General features: G+C 38.7%; 2 protein-coding genes across 4 annotated transcripts; one reads left to right on the forward strand and one right to left on the reverse strand.

The window, feature by feature from the left end:
• Positions 1 to 983: 983 nt before the first annotated feature.
• LOC106177537 (uncharacterized) lies at positions 984 to 9149 on the forward strand. 2 transcript variants are annotated; one of them, XM_087010034.1, is made up of 5 exons: positions 984 to 2140; positions 2565 to 2779; positions 3997 to 4186; positions 4528 to 4749; positions 7489 to 9149. In XM_087010034.1, exons 1-5 carry the CDS (start codon positions 1078 to 1080, stop codon positions 7647 to 7649), a joined length of 1851 nt encoding a protein of 616 aa, XP_086866160.1. In that variant the 5' UTR covers positions 984 to 1077; the 3' UTR covers positions 7650 to 9149. The 2 variants fall into 2 exon arrangements, with proteins under 2 accessions (XP_086866160.1, XP_013415803.2); XM_013560349.2 differs by having other exon boundaries at positions 986 to 2140; positions 8655 to 9149.
• A 267-nt stretch (positions 9150 to 9416) lies between these two features.
• Positions 9417 to 18960, reverse strand: LOC106177538 (uncharacterized). Of its 2 annotated transcripts, none has more exons than XM_013560350.2 (4): positions 18541 to 18960; positions 14489 to 14666; positions 13827 to 14044; positions 9417 to 10259 (listed from the first exon to the last, which is right to left on the reverse strand). In XM_013560350.2, the coding sequence occupies exons 1-4, from the start codon at positions 18643 to 18645 to the stop codon at positions 10041 to 10043; spliced, it is 720 nt and encodes a 239-aa protein (XP_013415804.2). In that variant the 5' UTR covers positions 18646 to 18960; the 3' UTR covers positions 9417 to 10040. The 2 variants fall into 2 exon arrangements, with proteins under 2 accessions (XP_013415804.2, XP_013415805.2); XM_013560351.2 differs by lacking the exon at positions 18541 to 18960 and adding an exon at positions 15555 to 15963.
• Positions 18961 to 19298: the final 338 nt, after the last annotated feature.

Below are 19298 nucleotides of genomic sequence, written 5' to 3' on the forward strand. Positions count from 1 at the left end.
ATCCAAGGAGAAGAACCTGCACTTCCACGTGAAACAGAATTATTATCACTGAAATGTAATCAAACTGCAGTTAAAGAACGTTATTAACGTGCATAAACAAGATTGTCTCCGGTCATTATTCTCAGTTAAGAGCCGAGTACCACAACACTGCTAGGAGTTTTAAAAGCTGCCCTAGACCCAGTTTCACACACAAAAAACTTAAGTCTGTCGTTATTAGCCACTGGAACTGATTTTATGTTTTGTAAAACTGGGGCCGGAAATATGAATGTAACGATGTTTATATAAATTGATAAATTAAATTTATTGATATATATTAATTAATTTTGTCAGCAGGTTTATGCATTTTATTGTCCCCAAACAACACAAAATTTTTTAATATATTAAAATATATGAATGCCCTAGTGATGGCAATTTACCAAAACAATATGTATATCTTCACTCATAGTCGCTGATAGTGTTTTATCAATATATCAAACCTTAATTTCCCATGTTTCTTTCTGTGCAAGAAAGTGGATGGAATAGTTTTCGGACGTGTCAGCTCCTTATCTATTTCACCACTCCTCAAGAGCTGCTTGGGACCATTCTGTTTTAATTCCTAAAGTGGCTATTATACACATATTTAGACACACTTTCACGCTTCAATTTGCTAAAGATTATCACCACATCGAGAACGCTATTTAGTCACGTGCATGGGCATGTTCGAGGGTTAAAAGAGGGTGCCCTGTCACAAGTCGCATTCTCTCGGACCAATATTTCAAACTGAATGAAATAAAGGTTATGAAACCGCATCTTTAATAGCCGTCTTTAATACACCCTTTATACCCTCTGCAAAGTGAAATGAACTCCAAATGCGTGACTGTGTTGAACCATGCAGTTTGGGCATCATTATCAGATAACAATGTCATTCCTCCCATGCAATTTACATTTCAGTAAATACTTATTGAAAATTACCATACCGTGTGATAAGGCTCAAATCCGTATAAAGGTATTCTAACTGTGGAAGCATTGCGCATACAAATCACGGAGGAGGAGAGAGAAATAAGCAAAAACACGTTGATAAAACACAGAAAAGACACGATGCAGAAAGCCAGTCGACAGCTGACCATTTTGGTAAGCTTGATATTCGGATCCCACGTTCTATCAGCGACAGCCCAAACGCCGCCTTACTCCAACAACCAAGCTGCGTACGGCCCACAGTACGGCACCACACAGTACAGCGTACAATCCCCAACGTACGGTCAGTATAGCGGGATACAGGGTGCGTACAACCCTAATGCGTACTCCAACCAGGTACCGCCGAACCAACAATATTACCGTCCATCAACGCAAGGCCAAGGGGTCCAATATACTTTACCCCCTCAGTATTCAACTGGCACGCAGTACAGAACACCAACTTACGGCGGTACGCAATATATTACGCCCAACCAGTACGGTACGCAAACCCAGTACGCTACGCCTAACCAATACGGTACGTCTCAGTATCCACTTCAACTGCAGTACAACTCACAGACAGGGCTTTATTTGGATCCTCAAACGGGCATAAACTACAGACGTCAGTACAACACGCAAACGGGACAGTTTGTAAACGTACCTGTGAATAGGCAGTATGGACAGTCCACACCACAGTATAGTGGACAGTACGGGAGACCAGTCTACTCCGGACAGACAGGGCAGTATAATCCACAATACACTTCCCAAGCTGGACAATATAACCCACAGTATACCAGACCGACAGGACAATATAACCCACAATATACAACGCAAACAGGACAATATAACCCACAATATACAACGCCAACAGGACAATATAACCCACAGTATACCAGACCGACAGGACAATATAACCCACAATATACAACACCAACAGGACAATATAACCCACAGTATACCACACCGACAGGACAATATAACCCACAGTATGGTACACCGACAGGACAATACAACCCACAGTATGGTACACGGCCTGGACAATATAACCCACAATACGGTACGCGGCCAGGACCCTACAACCCACCGTTCAACGCCCTGCCACCATTCATGCCCAACGATCTGGGAAGTGTCCTGCAGAGACTGGGGACGTTTACTGCCGTCAACCTCATACAGAGTGCTGGCCTCTACAGCACCATTGCCAATAGTCAAGGTAGGTTGCGTTCTACATCATTACTTGTCTATATAGATTCATTTTATTCATTCAGACAAGTTAATGAGATGTGGTAAACATCATTAGTTTTTGTTTTTTTTTTATTTAAAAGCCAAACTCTTCTCAAAATGTATAGGACTAAGATTGCTTAAATTTATTCTAAAAGACATCAGTGGCGTTTATGACAAAAAAGGCAAAAAAAAAGCTCTATCTAAAAGGAAATATGTAACTTCAAATTCGAGACGGCATAGTCCTTTTAAATAAAACGTGTGCCCTCTCTTCTCACTGAATTCACATTATTCATTTAAAAAACCCTTTGATCCATTGTGCACTTTCTGCCTCCGCCTTAAACCAAAACTTTCTAAAAGGTTCTATAAAACACCATTATTCTTTCTTATTCCCTCATACTTAACTGTGTTTTCAGATCCATTGACGCTGTTTATCCCCACGGACGCCGCGTTCAACCGTCTCCCCCAGGATCTCCTTCAAAAGATCACCACTAACCGTACAGAGTTGGCCAAACTTCTCTCCTACCACGTGGTCCCCGGGGCGGTCACCTCTCAGGACCTCAGTAACGACCTGGAGGGAGAATCGGTGGAGGGAAGCAAAGTCAGGATCAACATCTACCAAAATGGAAGGGTAAGTGGTCAACACACACACACACACACACACACACACAATTTAATCCCAAGCATATTTAGAAGTTACTGTGTTAAAAGTGTTAGAGATGGGGAGTGCTGAATACTGCACATCCAATGGAGGGTAGAAGAAACAGGGACAGAGAGTACCCGCCCATCTCCCAGGGGATTCATTCCAATTGGAACTGTCGTTCTAATTAGATCGATCCAACTCGCTAAATGCAATCAGATAAACAGATGAATACAACATCCTCAATCCGACTTTAAAAGCATGCCTAAACTGCCGTGCTATACAAAAAAAATTATTAAATATATATTTTTCAGCTATAAAGAAAAATAGTTGTTCATCTGCAAAACGGTGTTTGAACCATCTCACGGGCAGAAAGCAGTTAAAAGGATAGTGTGAAGAAGATTAAAAAGCATTTCTAGAAAAATGTGAATGAGCACTCCAATTGTGTGATCACACAAAAACCCTTTGTAATTTTAAGAATTATAGTCCTTGTGTTCCTTATGCTAGAAAAAAATCAGAAAACCCAGCTGATTTCATTCCGACTGAATTTACATAGATTATCTTCTTATCATATATCCCAGGGGTAAATATGGGGCACTTTATAAGTTTTGAATGTTTATTTTGTGAAACAAGAACTAAATTCTACCGCTGTAATTTTTCGTGACAATTTCCGTTCAGTATCGCTCCCTTCCCAAGTGAGATAAACGCAGATAAAAAGGCAGTTCTGTAGTTTTCAGCTGCTACAAAGGATCATATCTGCGTAATTGGTACGTTCGCGCTGGGAAAAGATATGAATAACCAACGCAATTTCATTCACGCTATCTGAAATTTGAAATGACAGTATAGTGTAAATCCATTTATCAGATTAATTTACAGCACTAATAATGCTCTTTACCATAACAGTTTGGCTTGTAGTACTTTTGGAAATATGTAAAAATTGTTTTGATATTTCATGTGTTAAAATGCAGTCGACCTGATAATCCGATACAATTTTTTTAAATTGTTCTTTGAAAAAATACGGTAAATTGCTCATAACTCATCACTTTTAATTTCGAATTATCGTGTCTCCAATAAATCCTGGGAAACAACTGATATTAATATGAATCAATTATAACGTGAACAAATTTCCCGGTCCCATAGCGTTCGAGTTATGAGGAGTCTACTCTATATATACATGTATATTCAACAAACCATACTTTACCTTACAGGTTATTACAGCAAACGGGGCTCCAATTGTTGCTTTTGACCGCATGGCAACCAATGGCGTCATTCATGTTATAGACAAAGTCATGATGCCCATTGGAACCGGAGACGTCTTTGAGGTGGTTGCCAATGACTTCAACTTTTCCACCTTAGTGTCGGCTTTGTCCAGGACAAATCTAGTATTTGCTCTTAAAGGTATGCATGCATGCGTGCGTGCATGTGTTATATATTCCTTTAATAACGTACTTAAGTTGGAGTAATCTTTGCAAATTAGCAAAATAATTATAATAATAAATTAATTAATAAAATAAAATAGAAACAAAATAAAAATAGAAATAAATTTTAAAATAGAAAAATAAATAATCCCCTTTAAAGGAGTTTTTCGCCGTGCTACTTTTGAAAATTCAATGGCATTTTCTTTCAAGTTAATGCTTTCTATCTTTCGTGAATGTCGTCGGACTTATTTTCAGAGTGTACAAATAATCCAAATATAACATAATAATAATTCTTTGAATATACCCTCCATTTTTCCGTAGAACCGGGTCCATTCACGTTGTTCGCACCAACAAACGACGCGTTCAACAACCTCCCCCCGGGCTTGCTGAATGCACTCATGTCCGACATGAACGCGTTGACGGAGGTTCTCAAGTACCACGTGGTATCAGGTACCGGATACAGTGCAGGGTTTTCGAATGGGCAAATGGTCGACACGATGGTACCAGGAAAAGCTTCTAGGGTCACCATATATGGTCCCAATGGTGAGTAAGCTAAGTTGTGCGAATAATTAGCATATATTTGAAAGATATGTGTTCATTTAAGCAGAATTGGAAATGACTGAAATACGCTAGATATCTTATTGTTGGCTATAACTTGGATATAGGGGGCAAGCAGTCAGCAACTGTAATCCCTTTCAATTGAACATTCTAAAGGTCTGTTGTACAAAAATGTTTGGAGACAAAACTGTTAGAAGCCGACACATCTAATATATATGTTATCATGTGTTCTAAATTCTGTCAAATTATGCCACAATTACATGTATAACATGATAGTTTTTGCAATTTCACGTGACATTTAATCCTTTCATCAAAAATATTTATGTTTACCATAGATTTAATAATTTGCTAACCCATCTTTAGATGTATTATAAAGGGGTGGATATGCGTCACTTTCGGCACTGATTGTCTGGGCATTTTTGTAGCGGCGAAATCGAGTATTTTCAAATGGTAATTTCAACTTTGAAAAGATCATAAAATTTTGAGTTGCGCATATATATTTGGCCGTTTGCATACAGGTTCCTTTTTGTCACAATTCAATAAAATGGCTTGGGCTGTATAGTGAAATATTGGCAGAATTACAAAACAACATTTACCATAGGATTAAAAGTTATTTCTCGTCGCCTATCTGTAACGTGAAGAGAGTCCCCCGTGACAGAGAGTCCGCCTCCCATTCATTTGTACAAAATCGCCCTAGATTTTGACCTACCTAGGTCAGGCTAACCCTAACCATTGTAACTAAATAGAGGGCGGGCTTCCTACGGACCCTCAGTTTCGTTATGTACACCGGCCAACTGCAGGCCTACCCAACTACCAGACTCGGCACCTAAGGATCCTGAATTAACCGGTATATCGGACCACACTACCCGTTTTCAAGGTGTGTGTCAGCTCGTATTTCGGAGTATCATACCCAGAACAAATTTTGTAGGACGACTGCGAGCTCATCCACGCTCGACTGAACAACCTGAAACAGTACTCTTACTTAAGTGTACTCTATTTCATTGTCTCTATGGGGGTATATGGGGACTTTACGACATTCGGTTTGAATGTTTTAACCACTTTTGATAGGGCTATTTTGCATTGTATTAGATTAAGTCTAAGTCTAAGGTTCAACTAGGTGGCTTTCAAATTTATGCACCCGGTTTTAAAATCATATAGCGATTAAATACGACAATCGTTTACTATCCAATCAAGGTGACAGCCGAGCGTGGGCTCATCCTGTCGGTGTTCTGACTGATACTCCGAAATGCGATCTGACACACACCTTGAAAACGGGTAGTGTGGTCCGATATACCGGTTAATTCAGGATCCTTAGGTGCCGAGTCTGGTAGTTGGTTAGGCCTGAACTGGGTCGATTAGTTGTCATGAAGTCTCATGCTATCCCAAGCTTCCTGGTTAACCGTAGCCACTTATCTCTTCATCACACGGCGTGCAGTAATTCTTCAGATGCCCTTTGCGATAACTCGAAAAAGCACTAGTACCAATGCAAAGCGGGTGCAAAAGCAAATTTAAATAAGGAGAGTAAAATCACATTTTATTTAGAAAAAATTGTTATTATCGGAAAGTAAGTAAGGGGCCATGTCGTACGTGTCGATCCGCAACCTGTGAAGCTTGATCGCCTATCATTTTATCTTGAGACCGTGAGTATTTTTGATGATAGCGAATGTTTAATACATAGGTTTCAAGTCTGAGAATGATATAATAAAAGACCCCGGTGTGACAAAATAGAGGGTCGGTTCATTCTCCATTAAATTCATACCGGTTGGGGTAAGCACGACGGTGGCGTAAGTGGGTGAAAATCAAGGGCGGCTCTCTCCTAGGCAAAGCTACGTGAACCCGATTCTCTGTCGAAAAGAGACTTTCTGGTACGTGATACCGGGGTAAAGTCAGGTGTGACAGGGTGACAGGAATGTTAGTCCTAGGAATGGAAGTCCGGGGTCTCGAATGATTAGTACAGGTTCGGTTTAGTCGTAGTATTGGGATAAGTATATGGGACAGATGTCACCTGTACAAAGTAATGGGGAACGGACTACGATTCCTAGCTAGCGGACTACCATTCCCGTCACAGCGGCAGTTAAAAACATCGCATTCGGGCTGCAGATAATTGTGCTGAATTTGCTCTTCTATCGCATTTAACTTTTGGTTGCGTTCCTCTTGTAACCAGGCTTTATTTCTAACCCCGGATACTAACATACGATGCTATAGCGATATTTCTCTGTTGACGGTATTGAGGAAAGATCAATTTATCTATAATCTATTGAAACTTTTCCAGGTGATACTAATGACATTGATACTCATGGCACTCTTTTTAATTTCAATTTTTTTCGATCAAAGACCTCCTTTCTGTTTGAAACACTATTTGGTACTTTTTTTTCATATCGAGATAATCATGTATGAAGCATAAAAGCCATGTTGTGAGAAATGCACTGTTATCAAACCCTAGACTTTTTTCTGTTTCTTCATATTTAATTTCAGATTCAGATCAGATTGCAGGGTCTGAGATGTAGATTCATGTTTTAATAATAAATTCGAAAAGCAGTGATCCCACCTGCGGGTGCGTATATGTGAATCTGAGCTTTCGTGTATTTGCGCGTGTGAGCCTGTACATGTGTTTGTGGGCACACTTCTGCGTGTGCGTGATTATTGAGGCATTTGTAGGATTTTCTTTTACTCGACATCGATTCATATCGTTATTCGTACAGGGAACTTTCGTCTCCATTACAGGGCCTGTGAGAATCAATGGTGCCCGGGTCCTCAAAATAGACATCCCAGCCAGCAATGGTGTCGTGCACGTCATCGACACGGTGCTGGTCCCCCCGCGCCTTGTCATAGAGGGCCACAACCACGACGACGGCAACACGATGCTACGGGCGCCACCTGTCTAAAGCCCGCGCCTGCGCGATACTAACCGCGGTTACACACAGTGAATTGAACCATCATTGAACCAGAAATGCACGTTTTAAATTAATGATGGTTTAATCTGAGCAGTCGTTACATTAGTGCGCGGTTAGGAATTAATGAAGAAAAATTGATGTTGTCATGATTGCACCAAGTTTTTTTATGAAATTCTGTCAAGATTATGTGTCATCTGGTTAACCTTGTGTTTATAAACTGTGTGTAGACGCGTTGATAGTGAACAGTCGTTTTTATTTCTTTTTAGGATAGATATGCAGTCAAACGGCCAAGCTAACATGCGTAGATTTTTTTCTATTTAACATAAGACTACATATACTTTCTTTTTTAATTGTAGGTATTGTTTCTCTTTGTTGTAATGCAGACTATGTATTCCAGAAGAATTAGATTAAGTTTCGCGCTTTTGAAACCTTTTTAACCACTTAACGCTTTAGGAGCTCACTAACCAACAACATGTGTATAACACTGGTACAGGTCGGCAGTTCGTCTTTGTCTACATATACTAAGTAACACTGTTGCATACATGTATCTTACCTAACAGAAGTGTTTTAGACATGTGTTTTATCCGATAGGAACATGTTGACTCAGATGATGCAGGATACTAGCAGTCGTGTATACGGCATAACGTCATCCGGGCTCTTGAAGCAGTTTGCTTTGAACAAAAAATAATCACTACATCTTTTCAAGATATTTCATCCCAACGAGAAAGAAATTGAGAAAAAATAGCAAAGGAATGAAAAAGAGAAAAACTTGATACGCAGGATCTCTCTTTAATATCTATCCATGTACGAATATACTTCTTAAGCTGAAAATAAATGCCAAACCACCATTTCCTAATCGTCTGCTATATCCTAGACGCCGAGCAACATCCACTTAGTGCTAATTTTTTGATAATATTTAGTTGTCTTATAGATGGCATGTACTTAGTCTATTTGACTAATCTAATGTGTGGCGTTTTCGTTTCTCCGCCGTTCCAGGCCCATATCTGATCAACAACGTTCCGATCACAGAGGAGGATCAGCACGCTAAAAATGGCGTCGTGCACACCATAGAACAGGTGATGATCCCGCCAAATTTGTACCTAAACCCAAACCCAGACCCCATACAACAGTTGCTCAACATGGTACCCAGTAAGTGAAGCAGGACTGAAAAAGGACGCATATTACTTGTAAGAGCTGGGTTTTAAGATCGAAATCCATTTATTAATTTATTTACTTACTTTTGAAAGCATCATTCTTTCGAAACTATGTCAAATAAATCATGACTGGTAGATTAGAGGCAAATATGTTACAAACTTTGTTTTAACCATAGAATAACATAGGCGTGTGTTCACTCATATGTTTAATGGCTAACAGCACCTATTTAACGTATCTTTCAAATGAGGTGTTAGATTTTCTTTTTCATGTGTCTTAGCGATATATCAAATTGTTTGTTATATGCACATTTGCGTTTGAAATAAAATACTTTGTTTAGTTGATAATAAGTTGTTTTAATCATTATGAATTCCAAAAACAACTTTTGTAAAAGAAAGCAATATGCCATACGTGCATCTTTCTTTTTCTGTATTCAACATGTTAAACAATGACAAAAACATTGAACATTCACGTTGATACAAAACAGATGAATTCAAGTATTTAATTGACATCAAGCAAAACAATTTACCAGCCAATTACTTGTGGATAGTATTGTTTATTACGTATTTGTATAATTATTACAAGTAGAGGAGTGAGTACACTTGGTTTTCTATTCCTTCAACATTAAGAAAATATCCATTCATATCCCACGTTCTAATTGGCACTCGCAACGTAATAAGAAGTGGATTAACAGTCAATCAACCATGCCCATTCAAATTTAACTGAGCCTCTAATTGCATTGCTTTTGCACATAGCTGCCATGGTACAATTCGTTATCTATGGGGAAGGGCGGAAAGAGGGAAAAATGTGAATCATATCAAAACAGAGGGTTATCTACATAGTAAACAGGGTATCAAACATGATCCAATATCCCCGTTACCGAATTAATTCAGTGGCACATAAGGCTCAATTTCGCTTGACAGTTTAATCCTCCTTGGTGTTGGTAAGATTTAAGCTCATCTGTGTTTCATTTACGCAGAGAAAGTCTATCCAGGATCGAAAGACATCATCAAGAATACAGCTTATTGGTGGTTAAATTTGAGAAATCACTGTAGCAGGTAAACTCATCAACTTCTTATTGAAATTGACCTCCACGAATATTGTGAAAAACAGCATATTGAGTGCGCTTTGATATACTGTCCCCTCTCAAAGATCTAAAAATGCATAAAGCCGTCTTTATTTTTCGCTCACAATTTCTTGCGGCATATATAAATGTACAAATCGTGACTTTTAAGAGGTTTCGTTTGAGTCCCTTTCTCTTCTGGCGCAGAAAGCCGGCATGTACTCCAACCCCTTCTCGTCGGTTCTGGGGGTAGATAGATGGTCATACAAGTGCATTGGACAGAAAGTACCAGTGGGGCAACTGCACATGTACTGCACTGTCAAAGTGTCGTCTTTTTTTGTATAGACACGCGCGCACTCGCTGGCCGGGCCGCGATGACATGAAGACTGAAATAAAAAAGCAAATGTATTTTCATTGGTTGGTCTGTTGCTTTGACATCAAGCGCTGATGCAAACTGCAATAGTTTTCAAAACACGTCTACGATCTAAATCGTTTTCATAATAAATGCCAATTGGTGCTTTTATCATTTTATCATCAAAAAAGTGCTACTGTGCGATCCTGTACTAGAGGCCTTTAACAGTCTAAAATGGACGCATTTTATTGCTAATTTTTTTCGAAATTGTCCGACAGAAATTAATAATGAAGATAAACATTAATTTTACAAAGTTACACGGAAAAAATTAACTGCCACAAAATGAATCATAAACCAAAGGAAGGGTTTCGTTTCCTTGAGAAAAGGACGTATAATTGATAAACTATATCTTGGTAATTAAAGGGAAAATGTTGAAATTTCCAGAAAAGTAAAATTGGGTTTTACGTGTATAAAAGTTCCCCAAAGGTTCGTGCCAGCTACATTCCATGACTCAATGTGCAATGACCCGTTTCACAAAAAAAATTCTATGTTGTAAGAGCGTTTCGAATCTTCTCTTATTGCAATTGGTGGTTGTGTGATTCAGATTCTCTGCCCAGAGATGCTTGCAATAAACGCCAAGAACAAATTCAATAACCCTTTATTTTGATAGTCCCTAATTGATTTACTCAACCCACTCTGGTGTATATTTTTGTAATGTAAACCTAATGGGGTTGTAAAAACTTTGCAGGAAATCTCTATTGATTAAATCACTCGACGGTAGCAACATCAAAACGCCTTCAACAGCCACTTTTGCAATGAAGAAATGCCTTAGCTAGTCAATCTGTTGAGAGATATAGTTTGAAATGAACATTGCCTTCCCATTTAAAGCAAAAAGGCATTAAAAGTACGTAATATCAACACAATTTCGCCGAAATTAAGTTACAGTTTGCTCCACCTTTTCTCCGTAAAATATTGGAACACATTAACAGTGATAAACAGTTGATAGTTGTGACGTACTTCAGTTCTTCGTAGACTTAATTTTGTTTTCATGTTATGACATAAATCCTTTAAAAGGAACACTAAAACGTTTCTACTTGTAAATATTTATGGAGAATTGGGAGGAACGCGAAAAATATCGCTTCGCTTTTAAATGTTGGTCGTCGTCTGTTCCATAACTGCATTGCAATGCATATTAAGATCTAACCCTGTTAGGGTAATATAAATTATCAGTTATCAGCTTACTGAGTGTGCTGTCTGATGGCGAATTACATTTTCATTGTAGTAAACGTCTAAACGCTCGCGTGGATGAAAACATGATAATTTGAAGGTTTTATGTGTAATTGACAACTGCCAGATATTTATCTTGATGTGTGTTCAGGATCAAACTTTATGGGCTTACTCGTAAATTACACTTCTCGCTTTGGGGGACCTTGTTTCCCGGAGCATTTCCAGTATATTTTGGCCCCAGTAATGTAGAACATCTGACAAAACGCCAAGGGCTGGAGTGCGGTCAAGGTTCCTCTCTAAAAAAGCTGCCAATTGGGTTAACAAAAAACATCCACAACACCTGAATAGACGATTGGCACGTTGTGACCGACATTTCACGCGAGTTTTCACCGATTGAGTAAACGATTTCTGTTTTACAAGGAATCCTCACTGTAATAAAATTGTTAGTATTACATGTTTTTATTAGATAACCGTGCTTGATTTTAGAAAAATTGTGAGCAAATTAACACTAGGTTTTTTTTGCACGGAATATGTATGTTCTATTTCCTAAGGCGGCGATTTTTTTAAGAATCACAATATTGTCTTATACTCTAATTAATTAATAAAAGCACAAACACGCCTGAAATATTTACTTATGCCCCTCCAAAAAAATATCAAGTTTATTTAAAAAGATGGGAGGAAAGAAGGTAAGATATAGTCAAAATAAGATGCCGACAATTTCCATACGTTTGACTTGTAAAAAAATTGACAATTATTTCTCCCATACAGACATCAGACAAAATAAAGTAAAGGAAATTTGTTCCAGACAGGTAAACTTAATGAGCCGCAGGTAATGTGTAGATTTTACGGTGCAGCACGGTTGCCAAGACCCAAAATGTGGCTGAATACGACCTTGACCTCTGTTTGTCTCTAGGGTGCCGTTTAGCCATCCCAATCTCGCTTATCTATCAAACACTCTTCCATTTTAAACTAGTAATCGTTTACAGTTCCAGTGCCTTTGTGTTTACTCAGCTTGGTATTAACTTTAAAAAAAGAAAGAAAGAAAAGCGATTATAAAATAAATAGTGTATTCTGTACAGCTCGGTTACCAGGACCCCACATGTGCTTTCATGTGACCTTGACCCCGTTTTAATGTAAATGAGCAAGCTTACAAAAAGTGGTCTAGACAATAAAGACAGCATGGGTTCCTTATGAAACCCAGATGTTTTTACTCCAACGCACTTGTATTTTCGCGTGTGTTTTTCTTCAGGGGCAAGACGATCTAATTAGACTAATATGTCTACGACATTCAGTGTAGATAACTTACCAAATTAATTTGAGACAGAAATTTCTGCTCGCAGGTTCGAAAATGGAATGCTTTTGTTTTTCAAAAGGATGCACTAAAGGTACATTAAAAAACTGAAACTGATTAAGTGTTGGTTGGCAGTGTTCATAAGATTTGATGAACTTTTCTATTTCACAGCCAAAATATAACAATTTATGCCTGAGATGCTGCAGATGGTAAATTGGCATTGTAGTATAAATGTGACCGTTGCATTTCATCAATTTTTTTTTTCTACTTCATAAAAAAATATGATTTTTGTGTTCAGACAGATGACGAATTTCTTTTAGGAATTGCATAATATGTTTAGATCAGATGCAATGAAGGCCTAACCAGTCAAGGTTAGGCCAACATAACATGTACACATTTCCAGGAGCTATTAGCATTACCTTCAGCTGTCAGTCAGCTGTTCTATTATGTAATAGTTCCATAAACACACTAATGACCATGGCAATCACTAATCATTTGCAAAGTAGAAACGTTTTTGTCTAATTTTGACCGTTCGCCGATTTCAACCGGATGACACCGCTCTCGTGTTTTTAGGTGTGCAAGGGACCAAACTATGTTGTTGAGAAGAATATGGTATTTTGAATGTAACCGAATATTGGGAAAGTCACACAAATCATTTAAAATGTTTCATCAATGCACCACTCTCTCTTTCTCTCTCTCTCTCTCCTCTCTCTCTCTCTTTGTCTGTGTGTGTGTGTGCTTGCATCTGCAGAAAGGCAATTGAATACACACACAGAAACAAAAATATGTTGTTGAGAAGAATATGGTATTATGAATGTTATCGAATATTGGGAACGTCACGCAAATGCATTTTAAATGTTTCATCGATGCATCTCTCTCTCTCTCTCTCTCTCTCTCTTTGTCTATGTGTGTGTGCTTGTATCCGCAAAAAAGGCACTTACACACACACATATCAACGCACGCGCGCTATTGCATGCACTCAAACACTCACACAAACGCCAACAAACACTGTCGCGCGTGCGCCCCCACACACACACACACACGCACACACACACACATACACACACACTTTAATACGTGTACCTGTGCGCATGTCAGACCCTGGTACATACTGTCGCCTTTCCTTGCTACATATTTCTGTAACAGGATCTGATCTGGGTCCTGGCAGTGGCAGTGAACGGCCAATACGCCCCCGGCAAACAGGCTTGCCCCCTCTACTTCCACCGCCGTCTCATCACCCTTACACTCACGACGACCTTTCTTTAGGGAACAGTAAGAATTTTGCGCGACAAATTTTTGGTCTGAAATAATATTTTGAAACATTTAATAACGTGTTATTTTTGTGCCCAAGTGACATTTGTATATATCGATTTTGGAAAATTGTGAAAGCCTTCGTTAACAGTGAGGCAAAATTATACATGTTTCCGTAAAAAGATATATTACTTACTAAGAAAAGATGTAGGCACTAAAAAAATAGTGTTTGCAAGGTCAAAATTGCATTGCATTTTTCAGGTTTTAGTCTGTTATTCTTGTTTATGTGTAACATGTATTTATAAAAAAAATGGAGTTCGACATTTCGTTTACGAGAAGGACCTATTTTTAATAATACTGATAGAGAGATAGTTCTTGCTCTTCAACCTTTGAACATCTTTGCGTCTATTTTTACATCAATGTTTTGATTTCGTTTGCTAAGTATTTAGACTACGTGTACACAGTTAGTGCGTGCATTTAAGTACATGACTCACCGTTATCCAACTTCACATACCAGGAGAGCTGGCGATGTTGGGCTTTGGGCTCCCCGGGCGTTGGGCAACCTCGCCAACACGGGCAGAAGTTGCCTTGGGGCTTCAGGAATGGGATCTCTTGGAGAGAATCGTCACGCATGCGCAATGCTACGCTTGAGTCGCATGGTCCTCGGCATTGCTGCAATATGCGATAATATAAATTATAATTACTATGATCATGGATCATAATTATGTGAAAATGCAGAGGCAAAGTATACAGTATACATAAAAACTTATGTTTCAAGTTAAAAATAAAAGGTTTTAAAAACAAGAAAAAATTAGCATTGATTAGTTTTCTGAACAGTCAGTTTTACAAAGTATTCTTGCGCCATTATTTGCTATGATGATAATTTTTTCCTCAAATTTTCTCTCTCAAGCCCCCCTCCCCTCCTTGCCGTATTAAAATTATTTTTGTAAATGAATAGTAGTGTGTGAATTATTTCATTTTTTCACTATATTTGTAATGCATATACAGTTTTATCTTTTTAAATCATCATATGATATTAACAGAGTTAAATGACAAGACAAAACAAGTTTCTCTTTTATTAATCTAGCTATTCATTCCTCTATTTAGTTGTCGTTGAAGTTTTATTCATGTAAATGTGCCCTTCATCAATTTATTTCTGTGCAGTAATTTCCTTCAATTCAGCATAACAGTCGGTACTACACGTTCTTGGTACCCAAGAATTAAACTAACGAATAAAAAAGTTAACCGTTTTGTGAATTACAGTTAAGGATTATGAACGGGGTTTGGGGGGTTTATCAGGGGGAGCAGTTTCCGTTCGATTTTATTTCCAAATTTGCTAACATCAAACCTGTCATCATTGACAATTGCCAGATGTGGCGATTCCCTCGCACTCCCTGCGTCCCCCACGCGGACACACACACACACACACACACACACACACACACGATCATAAAAAACGCGCCTCTTTACTAGCTTATTATCTCAGATTTAGAAATAACAAACAACCTGTAAATTCAAGAAAGAAAAGAATGACAACCCCAGTAAAAGCACCAGCCTTACCGCAGATCCCAAGTGGGGTGTTCTTCTGAGCGCCTGTGATACTTTCGTCAACAGAAACAATGCCAGAAAGGCTATGAGAAGTCCACAGCAACTTATACGAGACATCGTGAAAATATTTTATCAGCGAATCCAATAAAAAGGATAGCAATTCTGCTAAACTGTGCTGCTCGGCAAAAAATATGATTCTCACGCTAAGATCTGATGATCTTTATCAAACGTCTTCCGCACAAAAATAGGCTGAATCATAAAATGCTGGTGTCAGTAGCACCGACCTCTTCAAACCCAGTGATAGTCAATTTCTTTTCATCGGTGACTCGCGGCTTCTGACTTTCCGAGAATGTTCCCTGCTTCTTAAAAGCCACTGCGATGGGCGGGGTCTCACACTAAGGCTCCTTGTCATACTATGCGCACTGAAGGTCAGATCGTTTGTATGCTTTTTACAGGTTAATTAACTTCAGCACCTTGTTCAAATAAAACTACCGCGCCGTGACGGCCCATAGGAGCTTGCGCGTGCGCATTTCACCAGGCCCAGTGGCGGATATAGGAGGGAGGGGGGGTAAGCGGGGGTCAGGGGAGACTGATCTCAGCAATGACAGATTGCTGAGAGATCTGGAGGTATGTCCCCAAATCGGAAGACTCACGACGAGATCGGAAAGATTGACAGGTCTGAACCATAAAATGTGTTCCCATCAGAAAGTGGGATGGTAGGCCTACGTTATCATTACAAGTGAAGGCGCCCAGTATGATGAGACGCCTATTTCCTTTGGCATTTTATGCTCTCTAGAATATAAATTTAGATTGTTTTCACTTACCTAAGCAGGCAGCGTTAACAGGAATAGAAAGAAAAACTTGCGCGTCAGTTTTTCCTTCGTGATAGATATTTTTGTAAGATTGACATTGGTTGTATGTTGACTGTGTCAGGAAGTATCCGTTAGCGCTTATCACTTCTTCATACCTCTCAGTTTTAATTTGTTCACTTGTAAATATACGTGCATTATTCCTTGTTTTAATTTAATATGGTTATATAATTTCGATTAAAATTGCAATATATAATCTTTTGTAATTAACTCCTTGGTTGAGGCTAGAATGAAAGCTCATTTATGAAATCTCCCTGGGTCCTATTCCTACCCTGCGTCAAAAAAGTCTAGATATAAACAATAACAGTTAACTAGACGAACAAGGAACACGCCCTTTTTGCCTTAAAATGTCTAACCAACATGGGTCAGTAGAACACGAGGCGTGTCAGAGTGACCTAGACTAAATTTTACGTGCGTCTGGACGCTTTAATAGCTCCGTATTTTTCTAAATAATCCAGTACATTGACTCTGCGTGAGTTACACCCCATGTTGACATGAACATTTGGATTACCTTGTCTACATTTTGGATTTGGATCTATCGATGTACACAAATTAAGAATAACAGGCAACATCCTCTTTTTTTATGATACATAGTTAGTCGCAACACTAACTATATTTCATAACTGTTGCGACAGTACTTAGACTAGCTATCATCACAACTTCAGAGTAAGTTTACGCCTTATATGATCTTATAACAGATACTGATGAAAATGAAGAACCCTACACAATGAGCACAAATAATAACGAACTGAAATGTGGAAAGAAACGCTCTGTTTTATACGGAGTTGACACACTTATTTAATACAGCTCATTGGGCATACACTTCTAGTTTGGGTGACTAATCTTATTTATAAAAAGTCATGCTCATTCTATGTTACATTGAGCTACAAATTCAGTCACTGCCTTTAATACGTTTGGCTCTTAAGGTTTAATTGCATTGGCAGAATCTGTCGGACAGATTTACACGTGGACGCGGCGGTAATCCACGTGAGGATATGTGTTATCTTAAAAAGTTCCAAATGTAATTTCACACGAGGGGATCATCTCACGTGGAAACACACGTGTACTCGCATAGACAAAATACCGCGTACACCCAATAACTTTTGCTATAATAATAATAATAAAAATGATGAAAGTGCACCAAACTTTTGCTGTTTGGGAGTCCGATTTAATATTAGAGGCCACAGAGATGAGAACGATAACAATCCCTAAATACTTACTGGCACGATGTAAATGTAAACATACAATAATGACAATCTGGACAAACTGGCAGAGCACATGAGCTAATAGTAAACTGTTCTGACCTTGAAAAAACAAATGATAGCAGCAGGATGCTGAGAGCACCACTTTATTTAATTTCTGAACCAGATTTATTGCTTTTCCGTGTTACTTAAAGTGGTGCCGGGGAGTTTGATTAGTGCCAGCTGTGTGATATCTTGTAAGATTTTTCTGCTCTCTCTCTCTCTCTCGTTGATCGGTTTCACAATAAAAAAACGTTTTCCGCAGTTATAACAGAAATGATGGCGAAATTACATTGTTTTCTTATTTTCCTGAGGTGGTAATTTAAAGGGAATCTTTCGAGTTTGCAATGTGAGCAAGTTTTGTGTTTCCATAAGAATGTGTAATATCATTTAATAATAATAATAATAATAATAATAATAATATTTATTTCTTAAAACCGCACTACACTACCGTCTCAGTGCTGTTAAAAGATAAAATTATCAGGGCAATCAATGGATTCCTGAACCATTTAAAAAGTGTTGTTTTAAAAAATTGAGTGTCAATATAACTCCTTCTAGTTACAAAAATCACAAAACTAGGAGAGCCACAAACAGCCCGGGCAGCTCAGTCAATGGCGCCCCAAAATTATCATTGTTAATTAAGGGATAACAAAATCAAAAGGTCAAATTGACGGATAATTTCCTGTTAGTGGATATATGAACCGATTTCCTTGAAGATCGCAGAAAAAACTCAAAACTAACAAGAATGCGTTAATTGCTTTATACATACATGTACGCACACACACTTATAAAACACCCACGCTCCTCAAACACAAACGCGCCACTTAACTAGCAAATAACGACAGGTTTAGAAATTACAAATAATCAACAACAAAGCACCAGCCTTACCGCAGATTCCAAGTGAGGTGTTCTTCTGAACGCTTGTGTATCTTTCGTGAACAGAAACAATGCCAGAAAGGCTATGAGAAGTCCACAGCAACTTATACGAGACATCGTGAAAACCTTTTATCTGCGAGGCCGCTAAAAAGGATAACTTCAGTTCTGCTAAACGCTGCTAGGCGAAGACTGTGATTCCCAAGCTGTGTTCGTATGATCTTTATCAAATGTCTTCCGCATAAAAAATAGGCTGAATCATAAAACGCTGGTGTCAGTAGAACCGACCTCTTCAAACCCAGTGATAGTTACCGAATTTCTTATCATCGGTGACTCACGGATACTGACTTTCTGAGAATGCTCCCTGCTTCTTAAAAGCCACTAAATTGGGCCGTGGTCTCACGCTGAGGCTCCTCTGTCACAATATTGGCACTGAAGGTCAGAGTGTTTTATGCTTTTTATGGGTTAATTAATCTCAGCACCTTTTTCAAAGAAAACTACCATGGCCCCTAGGAGCTTGCGCGTGCGTATTTTACCAGGGCCCCCAAAATGTGATCTCTATTTCACAAATCGCACAATCGCATAGGCCCCTAAATGTCCGTTTTGTCTTTCAAGAGATGTTTATGTTAAGCACAAAATACCACGATAAAAGACAATATCGATATGGTCAGCAGCGATTTTGTATTTATATATAAGACCCAGTTAATTGCTAAATCAACATTCTTTACCGGTATGTCGATTTCGCATTTTGGGTTCCCAGTAAAATACGCGCC

The sequence above is a fragment of the Lingula anatina genome, chromosome 3 (genome assembly GCF_051362555.1).
Source record: "Lingula anatina isolate TDL-2025a chromosome 3, LinAna3.0, whole genome shotgun sequence".
In the NCBI taxonomy this organism is placed as follows: domain Eukaryota; kingdom Metazoa; phylum Brachiopoda; class Lingulata; order Lingulida; family Lingulidae; genus Lingula; species Lingula anatina.